The sequence below is a fragment of the Bos indicus x Bos taurus genome, chromosome 2 (genome assembly GCF_003369695.1).
Source record: "Bos indicus x Bos taurus breed Angus x Brahman F1 hybrid chromosome 2, Bos_hybrid_MaternalHap_v2.0, whole genome shotgun sequence".
NCBI lineage: Eukaryota > Metazoa > Chordata > Mammalia > Artiodactyla > Bovidae > Bos > Bos indicus x Bos taurus.
In genome coordinates, this window is record NC_040077.1 from 290458 (window position 1) to 307149 (window position 16692).

General features: G+C 37.2%; 1 protein-coding gene across 3 annotated transcripts in view; it reads right to left on the minus strand.

Moving 5' to 3' along the window:
• Positions 1-16692, minus strand: part of OCA2 (OCA2 melanosomal transmembrane protein) — a 285968-nt gene that overhangs the window by 93854 nt on the left and 175422 nt on the right. For all 3 annotated transcript variants that reach the window (XM_027554353.1, XM_027554352.1, XM_027554354.1), the window contains one exon: positions 4769-4896. In XM_027554353.1, the coding sequence (XP_027410154.1) occupies positions 4769-4896 (128 nt within the window). The remainder of the gene's footprint in view (positions 1-4768; positions 4897-16692) is intronic.

A 16692-nucleotide genomic window follows, 5' to 3' on the forward strand; every position in this document is an offset into this window, starting at 1 on the left:
TACAATTGGCAATGACCAGCTCAGTGGTTGGACTGAGAAGAAGCTCCAAAGCACTTTCCAAAGCCAAACTTGCACCAAAAAATGGTCATAGTCACTGTTTGGTGGTCTGCTGGCCATCTGATCCTTTACAGCTTTCTGAATTCCTGTGAAACAATTACATCTGAGAACTATGCTCAGCAAATCAATGAGCTGCATTGAAATCTGCAACACCTGCAACTGGCATTGGTCAACAGAATGGGCCCCATTCTTCTGCATGACAACACCAGACCACACGTCACACAACCAACACTTCAAAAGTTGAATGAATTGGGCTGTGACGTTTTGCCCCATTTGCCATTCTTCAAGCATCTCAACAACTTTTTGCTTTCCAAGGGTTCATTGAATCCTGAAGCACAGATTTTTATGTAACAAGAATAAACAAACTTATTTCTCATTGGCAAAAATGTGTTAATTATAATGGTTCCTATTTCAATTAATAAAGATGTGTTTGAGCCTAATTATAATGATTTAAAATTTAGGGTCTGAAATCACAATTAGGTTTGCACCAATCTAATAAAATTTAAAAAAAAAATTATATTCACAATATCATCGAAAAGAATATAACACACAGTTATAAATTTTGCCTAAGGGGGCAAACGACCTATACTCCAAAAACTATATACAAGATGTTGAAAAAAGAAATCGAAGATGACACAGATGGAAAGATATACCATGTTCTTAGGTTGGAAGAATTAATATTGTGAAAATGACTATACTACACAAAATAATCTATGGATTCAATGCAATCCTTATCAAATTATCAATGGCATTTTTCACAAAACTAGAATTTTAAAATTTTACATTTGTATGATGATACAAAAGACCTTGAGTACTCAAAGCAATCTTGAGAAAGAAAAACAAACCTGGAGTAAAAAGTTCCCTGGCTTCAGAATATACTACAAAGCCACAGTAATCAAAACAGTATGGTACTGCATAAAAACAGAACTATCGATCAATGAAATAGGACAAAATGCCCAGAAATAAACCCATGCACCTCTGGTTAATTAATCTATGACAAAGGAGGCAAAAATATACAGTGGAGAAAGGACAATCTCTTCAATAAATGGTGTTAGGAAAACTGGACAGCTACATGTAAAAGAATGAAATTAGAATATCCTTTAACACCATACACCAAAAAAACAAACTCCAATCAAAATGGATTAAAGATCTAAGTGTAAGACATTACTGTAAAACTCTTAGAGGAAAACATAGGCAGAACACTCTTTGACATAAATTGCAGCAATGTATCTCTGATCTCTGTCCTAGAGTAGTGGAAATGAAAGAAAAATAAATAAATGGTACCATATTAAACTCAAAAATTTTGCACAGCAAAGGTAACCAGAAACAAAGCAAATATATAATCCATAAAATGGGAGAAAATATGTGCAGCAGATACAACAAAAAAGGGAATAATCTCCAAAGTTTACAAACAGCTCATGCAGCTCAATATAAAAAAAAAACTAATCAAAAATGAGCAGAAGACCTAAATAGACTTTTCTCCAGAGAAGACACACAAATAGTCAAGAGGCACATGAAAAGATGCTCAACATCACTAATTACTAGAGAAATGAAAATCAAAGCTACAATAAGATATCACCTCACACCAGTCAGAATGGCCATCATCAAAAATGCTGATGATGCCATCACCTATTTGCAGGGCAGCAATGGAGATGCAGAAATAGAGAACAGACTTGAGGAAATGGGGAGGGGAAGGAGAGGGTGGGACAAATGGAGAGAGCAGCATGGAAACATTTATACTACCATATGGAAAACAGATAGTAGGAATTTACTGTATGACTCAGGGAGCTCAAACTGGTGCTCTATGACAACCTAGAAGTGTGGGATTGGGTGGGAGTTGGGAGGGAGGTTCAAGAGGAAGGGGACATTGGTATACCTATGGTTGAGTCATGTTGATGCATGGCAGAAACCAACACAATATTGCAAAGCAATTATCCTTCAATTAAAGACAAATCAATTAAAAGCAAAAAAAAAAAAAATAGAAATAGAGTCACAGATGTAGAAAACAAAATTATGGTTATCAGGAGGTAAGAGTGGAGGGATAAACTGGGAGATTGATATTGACATATACACACCACTATATATAAAACAGATAACTAATATGGACCTACTCTATAACATAGGACATTCTACTCAATATTTTTTAATGGCCTATATGGAAAAAGAATCTAAAAATGAGTGGATATACATATATGTATAACTGATTCACTTTTCTGTACAGCAGAGACTAACAAAACATTGCAAATCAAGTACACTCCATTAAAAAATAATCTTAAAAAAAAATGCTGAAGAGGGTGTGGAGAAAGGGAACCCTCCTACACTATTGGTGGAAATATAAACTGGTACAGCTACTATGGAGAACAGTACGTTCAAAGAATGTTTTCCCATATTGCCTTTTTAAAAAACTAAAAACCATTATACACCTACTAAGAAAACTAAGATCATGGCATTTGGCCCCATCACTTCATGGCAAATAGATGGGGAAACAGTGGAAACAGTGACAGACTTTATTTTGGGGGGCTCCATAATCACTGCAAATGGTGACTGCAGCCATGAAATTAAAAGGCACTGGCTCCTTGGAAGAAAACTTAAGACCAACCTAGACAGCATATTAAAAAGCAGAGATGTTACTTTGCCAACAAAGTTTCATCTAGTCAAAGCTATGGTTTTTCCAGTAGTCATGTATGAATGCGAGAGTTGGACTAAAAGGAAAGCTGAGCACCGAAGAATTGATGCTTTTGAACTGTGGTGCTGAAGAAGACTCTTGAGAGTCCCTTGGACTGCAAGGACATCCAACCAGTCCATTCTAAAGGAGATCAGCCCTGGGATTTCTTTGGAGGGAATGATGCTAAAGCTGAAACTCCAGTACTTTGGCCACCTCATGAGAAGAGTCGACTCATTGGAAAAGACTCTGATGCTGGGAGGGATTGGGGGCAGGAGGAGAAGGGGACGACAGAGGATGAGATGGTTGGATGGCATCACCAACTCAATGGACATGAGTTTGAATAAACTCCAGGAATTGGTGATGGACAGGGAGGCCTGGCATGCTGCAGTCCATGGGGTTGCAAAGAGTCATAAACGACTGAGCGACTGAACTGAACTGACTGATACACCTACTAGAATGTCTATAATCAAAATGAATGACAATATATGACAATGATGATGTAAAGAAACTGGAATCTACTATATTACTGGTAGGAATGTAAAATGGTACAACCACTGTGGAAAACATTTTAGCAGTTTCTTAATAAGTTAAAGCAATGATAAGACCTATTATCTACCTAAAATAAAACATATGTCCACACAAAAATTCATACACAAATATACATAAATTTTTATGAAAATAGGTAAATAAAATATAGTATATCCATATAGCAGAATGTTATTCAGCAATAAAACAAATGAGTCTAAGGTACATGGATGAACCTCAACATCATTATTCTAATTTAAAGAAGCCAACAGAAAATAGTACACAATATATGATTCCCTTTAGATGAAATGTACAGGAAAGGCAGCTCAATAGAAAAAGGATCAGTGATTGCCTAGAGCTGGAGTTGTGAGCTAGAAATGACTATAAGGGATCATGAGGGTCATGGGAATGAAACATTCAAAATTTACTAAAAATTATTGAACTGTAAATGTAAAAGGAATTAATTTTATAATATATAAATTATATCTCAAGTTGTTTTAAATATTCCAGCATTTACCCTATCAGACAAAGAGAAGTATGAAATTGAGAACAATATGCCAAAGCCTAGATGAGATAGCAGTTTACATCTTGAATAAACATACAATTGAGGCAGCGACTTTCAAAAGCCAATCATGAAATAGTAACTAGAATTTCCCCCTCAATAGTCTATATGTTTGTGCATAAAGAAAGCACAGAATAGAAAAGGTGAAGTTTTGAGTAGGAAATTGATGAAGTAGAATATGATTCATATCTCTTTGATGTATTTGGAGGGGCTATGTGAGTTATTACACCTATGTAATCTATTATGAATTAAAGACAGATTTCAATGATACAAGGGACCTGTTTAAAAATAATTAATTAAAAAGTGCTAGTTTTAATCAAGAGAATAGTGAATATTGAATGGATTTGTAATCAACAAGTTAAGGTGATTAATGTGAAACATTTGGTGTGTTTGAAGTAATCCTTTGGGGAACAGTATTTTTTATATAGTAAATCTTTGTATTTGAGGAGGTACATGTTTGTGAATCAACTCCCAAGATAAAAGTTATTGTGAATAACTTTGTGACAACAATTATAACTAAAACAATACATGTTATTCATTCTTTTCTTTGATACAGTCTTTCCCATTATAAGAGATTATTTAAATATTACACAAAAGGAATAGACTATCAAGATATTTCCCTATAAACTTTTTGTAACAAGTCATTTTGCTCTAAGCCCAAATTAGAGTAAATTCTACTTTACAGCAAATGAAATTAGAGAAAGTTTACAAACCACAAAGGTTATTCAAGAAAAAAAAAAAAACAGCAACCAAATAAACAAGTTTATTAAATATTATTTAAGTGCCTGAGATAAAAGTTGGTTTAACTTAAAATAGTCTAATTTCAACCCCCATAATTTTCCACTCAGTGAATATGTACAAAGACTTACAAACTTTGGGCTTTTTTCATTCAGTAAATAAAATGTGAAATATAAAAATCGGGTCTTTGAACTATTGCAAAAGTTCAACAAAAGACTTACCTCCATCAGAACAAAGAGTGCTGCAAAGAACAGAAGGGTTGCCCATTCCACTCTGTGTAGAATTATCTCAAAATCATGGATATCAGCTAAAATTAGCAACCAGATGGCACCTAGAATAGCAATCCATCCTGAAAAACAAGTAAACAGACTTATAGTTTAATTGTTAAAATGCTAATTCTTCATCTTCAGATTTCTTTTTTAATTGAAGATAATTGATATTCTGCAAACTGAACACACTTAACATGTATCTTTTGGCTAATATATATACCAAAGAAAACAACAGCCATCAGGATAATGAATATATCCACCATGCCAGCACTTTACTCATGTCCATATTCTTTTCTCCCTCTCCCTCCTCCTGTCACCCCATCCCACCCCCAGGAGACCATTCATTGCTTTCCTTTCATTGTATAGTTTTTATATTTTCTATAAATGCAATCATATAACACGTATTTTTTTTAACAGACTGCTTCCATTCAATACAATTATTTTAAGATTCTTCAACCTTGGTGTGTTCATTCTTCAATTCTTCAGTGTTGGTATTTCATTCTTCTTTTTTGTTAAGTATGGCTATGCCACAGTGCACATAATCATTCACCTTTGATGGACACTTGCATTGCTTCCAGTGTTTGGCTATTACAAATGAATGTGCTATGAACTTTCATATAAATTATATATATGTACATTATGCTTTCAGTTATCTTGGATCAATATCTAGGGACAGAATTGTTGAATTATATGATAGGCTAATTTATGGAATATTTGTGTTTTAAGAAACTGTGAAACTACTTCCCAAAATGGTTGTAACATTTTACAATTCCACCAGTAGTATATGGGAATGCCCATTTCTCCATATTTTCAACACTTAGATTTTTTTATTTTCCAGTGGGCATAAAATGGTATCTCATTATGGTTTCAAATTGCATCCCTCTAATGACTAATGATGTTGAGCATCTTTTCATGTACTTATTTGCCATTCATATATGCTCTTTCATGAAGTTTTTGTTCAAATAGGCTGAGCACATTTTTTTCTAAGCAAATAAAACTCAAAATAATTAGAAAAAAATGTGCTGGATCAGAAATCAATGAAATGAAGATAGAAAATTATCAGTGAAAAGCAATAATACCAAAACTTGGTTCTTTGAGAAGATCAAGAAGATTGGTAAAGCTTGGTCAATCTAAATAGGATGAAAAGTAAAAAGGAAATAAAAATGTCAATATCAAGAATAAGATCAGCAATATGGCTTTAGATCATACAGACATAAAAAGTACTAGTTTTCTATAGCTGCCATCACAAAGTACTACAAATGTAGTAGCTTGAAATAGCACCTCTTCATTATATCATGGTTTTCATAGATCAGAAGTATGATGAGCTTAGCTGGTCTCTAATTAGGGCCTCAAAACAAAATCAAGGTGTTGGCAGGGCTGCATTTCTTTCTAGAGACTTCAGGACAAAAACTGTTTCCCTACTTATTTCAATTATAGACATAATTCAGTTCCTGCTTATTTTGATTGTAGATATAATTCAATGCAAACTAAAAGTCCCTACTTCCCTACTTGCTATCACCCAGGAGTTTTTCTTAGTTTTAAGAGGCCACCCACATTTCTAGCTCATGACTCACCTCCTCTGTCTTCAAAGCCAACAATGGTGGGTCAAGTCAAGTCACTCTCACAATTCAAATCTCTCCTGCTTCTCCTGCTTCATCTCTCCAATTAACTCTCTTTTCTTCCACTTCCATTTTAAGGGCCAATGTTATTACATTGAGCACACCTGGATAATCTAGGAAAATTTCCCTGTTTTAACATTTGTAACCTTAATTTTACCTGCAAAATCCCTTCTGCCATGTGACATAACATACACAGGTATTAACATCACATATTAGGATGTAGACACCTTTGAGGGGCCACATATAGGTTAATTTGGGAAGAATTAGCACCTCTATTTATTAAGGTCTCCTTTAGTTTTTCCAAAGAATGTTTTGTAGAAATTCCAGAACTTATGTGGAAATACAAAGGACCTAGAATAACCAACACAAACTTGAAAAAGAAGAGCAAAATTAGAGAACATAAATTACCTAATCAAAACAGTATAGTGTTTTAATATAGTCAAACTGATCAATGGAGAGTCCAGAAATACACCCACAAGTTAAAGATCAGAAAATTTGCAAGAAAAGTTCAACAACAGTTCAGTGAAGAAATTGTAATTATTTTCATGAATGGTGCTGAAACAATTGGATATTCACAAGCAAAAAAATTTCTTACTTTGATCCATTTATCGAATCATACACAAAAGTTAGCTACGTGGACAATGAAAAGGGAAAGTGTTAATCACTCAGTCCTGTCTGACTCTTTGCAACCCCATGGACTGTAGCCCACCAGGCTCCTATGTCTGTGGGATTTCCCAGTCGAGAATACTAGAGTAGGTAGCCATTCCCTTCTCCAAAAGATCTTCCTGACCCAGGGATAGAACCTGTGTCTCCTGCATTGCAGGCAAATTCTTTGCTATCTGAGCCACCAGGAAAACCCACGTAGAAAATAAGGCTAAATGTAAAATCTGTAATTTTAAAACTGCTAGAATAAACATATGCAAAAACTTCTTTGATCTTGGGTTAAGTTTTCTTCAGTTCAGTTCAGTTCAGTTCAGTTCAGTCGCTCAGTCGTGTCCAGCTCTTTGTGACCCCATGAATCGCAGCACGCCAGGCCTCCCTGTCCATCACCAACTCCCGGAGTTCACCCAAACTCATGTGCATCAAGTCAGTGATGCTATCCAACCATCTCATCTTCTGTCGTCCCCTTCTCCTCCTGCCCCGAATCCCTCCCAGAATCAGGGTCTTTTCCAGTGAGTCAACTCTTCGCATGAGGTGGCCAAAGTATTGGGATTTCAACTTTAGCATCAGTCCTTCCAATGAATATTCAGGACTGATTTCCTTTAGGATGGACTGGTTGGATCTCCTTGCAGTCCAAGGAACTCTCAAGAGTCTTCTCCAACACCACAGTTTAAAAGCATCAATTCTTCGGTGCTCAGCTTTCCTTTTAGTCCAACTCTCACATCCATACATGACTACTGGTAAAACCATAGCTTTGACTAGATGGACCTTTGTTGGCAAAATAATATCTCTGCTTTTTAATATGCTGTCTAGGTTGGTCTTAACTTTTCTTCCAAGGAGCAAGCGTCTTTTAATTTCATGGCTGCAGTCATCATCTGCAGTGATTTTGGAGCCCCCCAAAATAAAATCTCTCACTGTTTCCATTGTTTTCCCGTCTACTTGCCATGAACTGATGGGACCAGATGCCATGATCTGAATGTTGAGTTTTAAGCCAACTTTTTCACTCTCTTCTTTCACTTTCATCAAGAGACTGTTTAGTTCTTCTTCACTTTATACCATATACAAAAATTAAATGAAATATAGACTTAAATATAAGGCCAAAAACTATAAAACTCCCAAAGAAAACTTAAGGGAAAATCTTTATGACATTGAATTTGCCAATATTTTCTTGGCTACGACACCAAGAGCTCAGGCCACAAAAACTGACAAATGAGACTACATGAAACTTTAAAACCTTTGTTTATCAAAGGACATAATCATTAGAGTAAAAAGGCATCCCATAGAATAGGCGAAAATATCTGGAAATCACATATCTGAAAATGAGTTAATATCCAAAATATAAAGAACTCCTCAGTTCAGTTCAGTTCAGTTCCTCAGTCATGTCCGACTCTTTGTGACCCCATGAAATGCAGCACGCCAGGCCTCTCTGTCCATCACCAACTCCTGAAGCCTACCCAAACTCATGTCCATTGAGTCAGTGATGCCATCCAACCATCTCATCCTCTGTTGTCCCCTTCTCCTCCTGCCTTCAATCTTTCCCAGAACTCCTACGACTGAACACAAAAATCAAATAACCTAATTTAAAATGGCCAGAGGAACTTAACAGACATTTCTCCAAAGATGGTATACAAATGGCCAGTAACCAGATGAAAAGATTTCCCAGCATGACTAATCATTGGAGAGATGCATATCAAAATGACAATGAGAAATCATCTTTCACCTGTTATGATGACTACTATCAAAAGGCAGGAAAAAATGTTGGTGGGGATGTGTAGAAATTCAAACACTTATGCACTATTGGTGTTTCTAAAGTGATTCAACAATTATGGAAAATAGTATGGAAGTTCCTCAAAATACTTAAAGTGTAACAACCATTTGATCCAGCAAACTCTCTTTTGGGTGTACATCCAAAAGAACTGAAGCAGGGTCTCAAAAATTATTTGCATACCCACGTTCATAGAACACTATTCATAATAGTCAAGAGGTAGAATCAACCCAAATACCCATTAATGGATGAGTGTATAAACAAAAATGGTATAGTCATATAATAGAATATATAATTCAGACTTAAAAAGGAAGGAATTTGTATCACATTCTACAGCATGGGTGAACCTTGGGAATTTTATGCTAAGTGAAATAAGCCAGTCACTAAAAGATAAGTACTGTATCATTTCACTTTTATTAAGTGTCTAAAGTAGTCAAATTCATAAAAAAAAAAAAAAAACAGAGTGTAGAATTGTGGTTACCAAGGTATATCATGAATAAAAGTTTCAGATTTGGAAGACAAAAAATTCTGAAGATCCATGTCACAGCAATGTGAATATATACTTAAAAGTACTAAAGTATGCACTTTAAAATGGCTAACACAGTAAAGAAGAATAAAAATAGGAAGAAGAGGGGAGAGAGGGAGAAGGAGGGAGGAGGAGGAAGAGGAAAAGAAAGAAGAAGAGGAGGGGAGGGGAGGGAGGAAAGAGAGGAGGAGAAGGTAGGGAAGGAGGGGGAAAAGAAGAAAAAGAAACCAAAGTCTCAAACTGAAAAGTATAATAACTGAAACAAAGATTCACTAGAGTTCAAAAGAAAATTTTAGCATGCAAAAGAAAGAATTGATGGATTTAAAAATAGGACAATTGAAAGTATTGACTCTGAGGAGCAGAAAGAGTGAAGAAAAGTGAACACAGACTAACAAATGGACAAACATATGGGAGTTCCAGAAGGACAAGAGAAAGGGGAAGAAAGAATATTTGAAGAAATAATGGCAGAAATTTGCAAATAAGAGATTAGAAATAAAATAGAGAATATCAACAAAACCAAAATTTGCTTCTTTATAAAGATCAACTAAATTGACAAACTGTTAGCTATAATCACAAAGAAAAAAGAGAATGCAAAAAAAAAAAAATCAGAAATGAAAGTGGAGACATTACTATAAAAAATAGTATAAATATAAAAAATATAAAAAAATAAAAAAATATAAGAGATTACTATTAACAATTATACATCAACAAATTAGATAACCAGATGAAATGAACAAACTTAAAGAAGCACAAATACCTAAACTGTCTCAGAAATAAATATAAATCTTTACAGATCTAAAGCAAGAGATTGAATCACTAATCAAAAACCCCCTAGCAGTGAGTAGTACAGAACCAGATGACTTCACTGGTTGTTGTAGTTGTTATTCTTTAGTCACAAAGTTGTATCTGACTCTTTATGACCCCATGAACTATAGCTTCCAGACTCCTCTGTCCATGGGATTTCCCAGACAAGAATATTGAAGTCACTGGTGTGAATTCTACCAAACATTTAAAGGAGAATTATACCAAATCTTCTCAAATTCTTCCAAAAATATAAGAGGAGGGAATACTTCTAAGAGGCCAGCATTACTCTAATACCAGAGCCAGATAAAGGCATCAGAAGAAAAGCACTTTTGAGACCCATAATTCCTTATGATTATAGATGAAAAATTATCAAAAAATATTAACAAATGAAATCCAACAGCATATTAAAAGGATTGGACCTAAGAACGTGGTCAACATAGGAAAATCAATGTTATACACCACATTTATACTATTCATGGGGATCTCAAGGCAAGAATGCTGACGTGGTTTGCCATTCCCTTCTCCAGTGGACCACGTTTTGTTAGAACTCTCCACCATGACACATCAGTCTTGCCAAAGCAGACACAATGCCCAGTTGTAGATGTGGCTTTGGGTGAAAGTAAAGTCTGTTACTGTAAAGAACAGTATGCATAGGAATGTGGAATATTAGGTCCATGAATCAAGGTAAGTTGGAAGTGGTCAAACAGGAGATGGCAAGAGTGAACGTCGACATTCTAGTAATCAGTGAACTAAAATGGACTGGAATGGGTGAATTTAATTCAGATGACCATTATATATATTACTGTGGGCAAAAATCCCTTAGAAGAAATGGAGTAGCCCTTAGAGTCAACAACAGAGTCTGAAATGCATTACTTGGATGCAATCTCAAAATGACAGAAGGATCTCAGTTCGTTTCCAAGGCAAGCCATTCAACATCATAGTAATCCAAGACTATGCCCCAACCACTGATGCAAAGAAGCTGAAGTTGAATGGTTCTATGGAGACCCACAAGACCTTCTAAAACTAACACCAAAAGAAAGATGTCCTTTTCATCATAGAAGACTGGAATGCAAAAGTAGAAAGTCAAGAGATACCTGGAATAACAGGCATATTTGGCCTTGGAGTACAAAATGAACCCAGGAAAGGGCTAATAGCATTTTTCAAGACAACACACTGGTCATAGAAAACCCCATCTTCCAACAACGAAAGAGAGGATTCTACACATGGACATCACCAGATGGTTAACACTGAAATCAGATTGATTACATTCTTTGCGCCTGAAGATGGAGAAGATCTATACAATCAGCAAAAACAAGACCAGGAGCTGAGTGTGGCTCAGGTCATGAACTCCTTATTGCAAAATTCAGACTTAAATTGAAGAAAGTAGGGAAAACCACTAGGCCATTCATGTATGACCTAAATCAAATTCCTCATGATTATACAATGGAAGCAACAAATATATTCAAGGGATTAGATCTGATAGACAGAATGCCTGAAGAACCATGGAAGGAAGGTCATCACATTGTACAGGAGGCAGTGATCAAAACCACCCCCAAGAAAAAGAAATGAAAAAAGGAAAAATGGTTGCCTGAGGAGGACTTGAAAATAGTTGAGAAAAGAAGAGAAGCAAAAGGCAAAGGAAAAAGGGAATGATATACCCATCTGAAAGCAGTGTCCCAAAGAATAGCAAAGAGAGATAAGAAAGACTTCTTAAGTGAACATGCAAAGAAATAGAGGAAAACAATAGAATAGGGAAGACTATAGAGATCACTTCAAGAAAATTCGAGATTTCAAGGGAACATTTCATGCAAAGTTACACACATAAAGGACAGAATGGTATGAACCTAACAGAAGCAGAAGATATTAAGAAGAGGTGGCAAGAATACAAAGAACTATACCCAAAAAAGGACTTAATGACCTGGATAACCACAGTGGTGTGGTCACTCATCTAAAGCCAGACATCCTGGAGTGTGAAGTAAAGTGGGCCTTAGGAAGCATCACTATGAACAAAGCTAGTGAAGGTGATGGAATTCTAGGTGAGCTACTTCAAATCCTAAGAGGTGCAGCACTCAATATGCCAGCAAATTTGGAAAACTCAGCAGTAGTGACAGGACTGGAAAAGGTCGTTTTTCATTCCAATCCCAAAGAAGGGCAATGCCAAAGAGTGTTCAAACTACCACATAATTGTATTCATTTCACATACTAGCAATGCTCAAAATCCTTTAAGCTAGGCATCAACAGTACCTTAACCGAGAACTTCCAGAGGTACAAGCTGGATTTAGAAAAGGCAGAGGCTAAGATGGTGGAGGAATAGGATAGGGAGACCACTTTCTCCCCTAAAAATTGATAAAAAGATCATTTGAATGCTGAGCAACTTCCACAAAACAACTTCTGAACGCTGATGGAGGACATCAGGCCCAGAAAGGCAGCCCATTCTCTTCGAAAGGAGGTAGGAAAAAATATAAAAGACAAAAAGAGATACAAAAGAGTTAGGGATAGAGACCCATGCTAGGGAGGGAGTTGTGAAGGAGGAGAAATTTCCAAACAGCAGGAAACCCTCTCACCAGCAGGTCTGTGAAGAGTTTTGGAATCTCAGAAGGCAACATAACCGGGAGGAAAAAAGAAAACCCACAGAATATGTACCTAACCGCAACTCCCAGCAGAGAAGTAGCCCAAATTTTAGCAATCGCCACCAACGAGTGGGGTCTGGACAGAGAGGCACGGGTTGCATGCATAGGTTAAGGACCAGGCCTGAATGCCCAGAGGACAATCTGAGGGAGCTAAGGTGAGACAACAACCCAAACTGTGTTGGGAGCCAGAGAGAGAGAAAAAAAGAGAGAGAGCAAGAGAACTTTCCCATGAAAAACTCTAACCTAAGGCTCTAACCTAAGGCGCAGCCTGGCCTGCTCACAGAGGAAAGGATTGAGCAAATACCAAAGGAGAGCTAGGTGGCTGTAGACTGGCCCCTTCCCCCACTGGAGGCAAAGAGGCAGGCGTGGGACAGCCAGAGCCTGTAGGCAAGGGGCAATCTCTGCCCCAGAGACTGGCATCCTCAACCAAACTGTGAGCAGACTCTCAGTTGCTAACCAAGTCTTCCTGGGATCCTGGATGGTTGACATCTGCCAGGAGGGTCACAGCCTGAGATCAGCTCCCCACAGGAGACACATGACACACCTGAGAAGGAGGTCTTGCAGCATACCCAGGACACTGAGCAGCCAGGACCATGGAGGTGATTAAGATGCACAGCCCACCTAGGTGATTAAGATGCACAGTTCACCAAGCACCTGATCGCCTGAGCTGCTCTGACCTGGGAAAGGCACAAAATGCATAACCAAGTCTGTGCCTTTGTGGAGTACCCGAAAACCTGAACCTGAGCAGTGTAGACCAGGGAAGTACATGCCACCATGAGAGCTGGGACAAGCCCAGTGTGATCCATACAGTGCGAGCACTCCCCACATAAGCCAGGGATATTTGTTTGCTGTGTTCCTTCTTCCCCACCACACAACTGAACAAGTGAGCAAAAATAAGTGATCACCTTCACCCCCTTGAGTCACGGTGAAAATTAGACACAGAAGAGAATTGCAAACAGATGAAGCCAAAATAAACAAAGAAGAGGGAACTGCTCTGAAACAGACAGGTGCAGCAGATTAAAACCTTGTAGTTAACGTTGACTAAGCATTGGAAGGGGCCTAGAGACCTTGAGAAGAAGTATAAGCTGGAACAAGGAACTATCTGAAACTGAATTGACCCCACACTGCCCTCAACAGCTCCAAAAAAATTCCTAGATATATTTTTACTACTATCATTTTTAAATTTCTTTTATGTTTAACTTCTTTATTATTCCTTTAATATTCATTTTTATAACCTACTTGCAAAAAAGACCCCTATTTTTAAAACAAATTTCATATATATATGTGTGTGTGTGTGTGTTTTTAATTTTTGTGATTTTGTTTTGTGTTTCTAATATTGTATTTCTGGGAGTCTCACCTCTACTCTGGATTTTTAATCTTTACTTTTTGGTATTTGTTATCAATTTTGTATGTTTAAGAATCTAATCTTCAGTACCCATTTTTAGTTAGGGGTGTGATTACTGGCTTGATTGCTCTCTCCCCTTTTGATGCTCAATTTTGTCCCCCAGGTCACCTCTATCTCCTTCCTCCCCCTTCTCTTCTCTACTTAACTCTGTGAACCACTCTGGGTGTTCCAAACTGTGGAGAGCACATAAAGAACTGATTACTGGCTAGATTGCTTTCCCCCTTTTTGACTCTCCCTCTTCTCCTCCTGGTCACCTCTATCTCCCTCCTCCCTCTTCTCTTCTCCATGTAACTCTGTGAACCTCTCTGGTGTCCCTCATTGTAGAATTGTTTCACCATTAACCTAAATTTTTATCATCTGTGGTGGATGGATGGAGAGGTCTTGAGGCTACTGTAAGAATAAGACTGAAAGCCAAAAGCAGGAGGCTTAAATCCAAAACTAAAGAACACCAGAAAATTCCTGACCCCAGGGAACATTAATCAACAAGAACTCATCCAAAAGCCTCCATAACTACACTGAAACCAAGCTCCACCCAAGAGCCAACAAGTTCCAGAGCAAGACATACCATGCTAATGCTCTAGCAATCCAGGAACACAGCCCTGAGCATTAAAATAGAGGCTGCCTAAAGTTAAACCAAATCCTTAGACACCCCAAAATTCACTACTGGATGCTTCATTGCACTACAGAAAGAAGAGATCCAGCTCCACCCACCAGAAATCTGTTGCAAGCTTCCCTAACCAGGAAACCTTGACAAGCCACTCATCCAACCCCCCCAACAGGGAGCAATCTCCACAATAAAGAGGAAACACAAACTTCCAGTATACAGAAAGGCCACCCCAAACACAGCAATCTAAACAAAATTAAAAGACAGGCAAATAGTCAGTGGGTAAAGGAACATGATAAATGCTCACCAAACCAAACAAAAGAGGAGCAGATAAGTAGCCTACCTGAAAAAGAATTCAGAATAATGATAATAAAAATGATCCAAAATCTTGAAAACAAAATGGAGTTACAGATAAACGCTCTGGAGACAAGGATTAAGAAGATGCAAGAAAAGTTTAATAAGGACCTAGAAGAAATAAAAAAGAGGCAATCAATAATGAATACTACAATAACTCAGATCAAAAGCACTCTGGAGGGAACCAACAGTAGAATAACTGAGGCAGAAGATAAGATAGGTGAGGTGGAAAGTAGAATGGTGGAAATAAATGAACCAGAGAGGAAAAAACAAAACAGAATTAAAAGAAATGAGGACAACCTCAGACACCTCTGGGACAATATTAAACCCCCCAATATTTGAATGATAGGAGTCCCAGAAGAAGACAAAGAGAAAGGCCATGAGAAGACACTTGAGGAGATAATAGTTGAAAACTTACCTAAAATGGGGAAGGAAATAGCCACCCAAGTCCAAGAAACCCAGAGAGTCCCATTCAGGATAAACCCAACGCAAAACATCCCAAGACACATATTAATCAAATTAATGAATATCAACCACAAAGAACAAATATTAAAAGCAGCAAGGGAAAAAAAAACAACAACAACACACAAGGGGATTCTCACAAGGATAACAGCAGATCTTTCCATAGAAATTCTTCAAGCAAGAAGGGAAAGGCAGGACACACTTAAAGTGATGAAAGAGAAAAATCTACAACCCAGATTACTGTACCCAGCAAGAATCTCATTCAAGTATGAAGGAGAAATCAAAAGCTTTACAGACAAACAAAAGCGGAGAGAACCACCAAACCAGCTCTTCAACAAATGCTAAAGGATCTTCTCTAGACAGGAAATACAGAAAATGTTTATAAACTCGAACTCAAAACAACAAATGAATGGCAACGGGATCATACTTATCAATAATTACCTTAAACATAAATGGGTTGAATATCCCAACCAAAAGACAAAAACTGGCTGAATGGATACAAAAACAAGACTCCTATACATGCTGTCTACAAGAGACCCACCTCCAAACAAGGGACACATACAGACTCAAAGTGAAGGGCTAGAAAAAGATATTTCCCGCAAATGGAGACCAAAAGAAAGCAGGAGGAGCAATACTCATATCAGATAAAATAGACTTTGAAATAAAGGCTGTGAAAAGAGACAAAGAAGGATACTACATAATAATCAAAGGATCAATCCAAGAAGAAGATACAACAATTATAGATATATATGCACCCAACATAGGAGCACCACAATATGTAAGGCAAATGTTAACAGGTATGAAAGGGGAAATTAACAGCAACATAATAATACGGGGAGTCTTTAGTACCCCACTCACACCTATGGATAGATCAACTAAACCGAAAATTAGCAAGGAAACACAAACTTTAAATGATACAAAGGACCCGTTAGACCTAATTGATATCTATAGGACATTTTACAAGTAAACAATGAATTTCACTATTTTCTCAAGTGCACACGGAACCTTCTCCAGGATAGATCACATCCTAGGCCATAAATCTAGCCT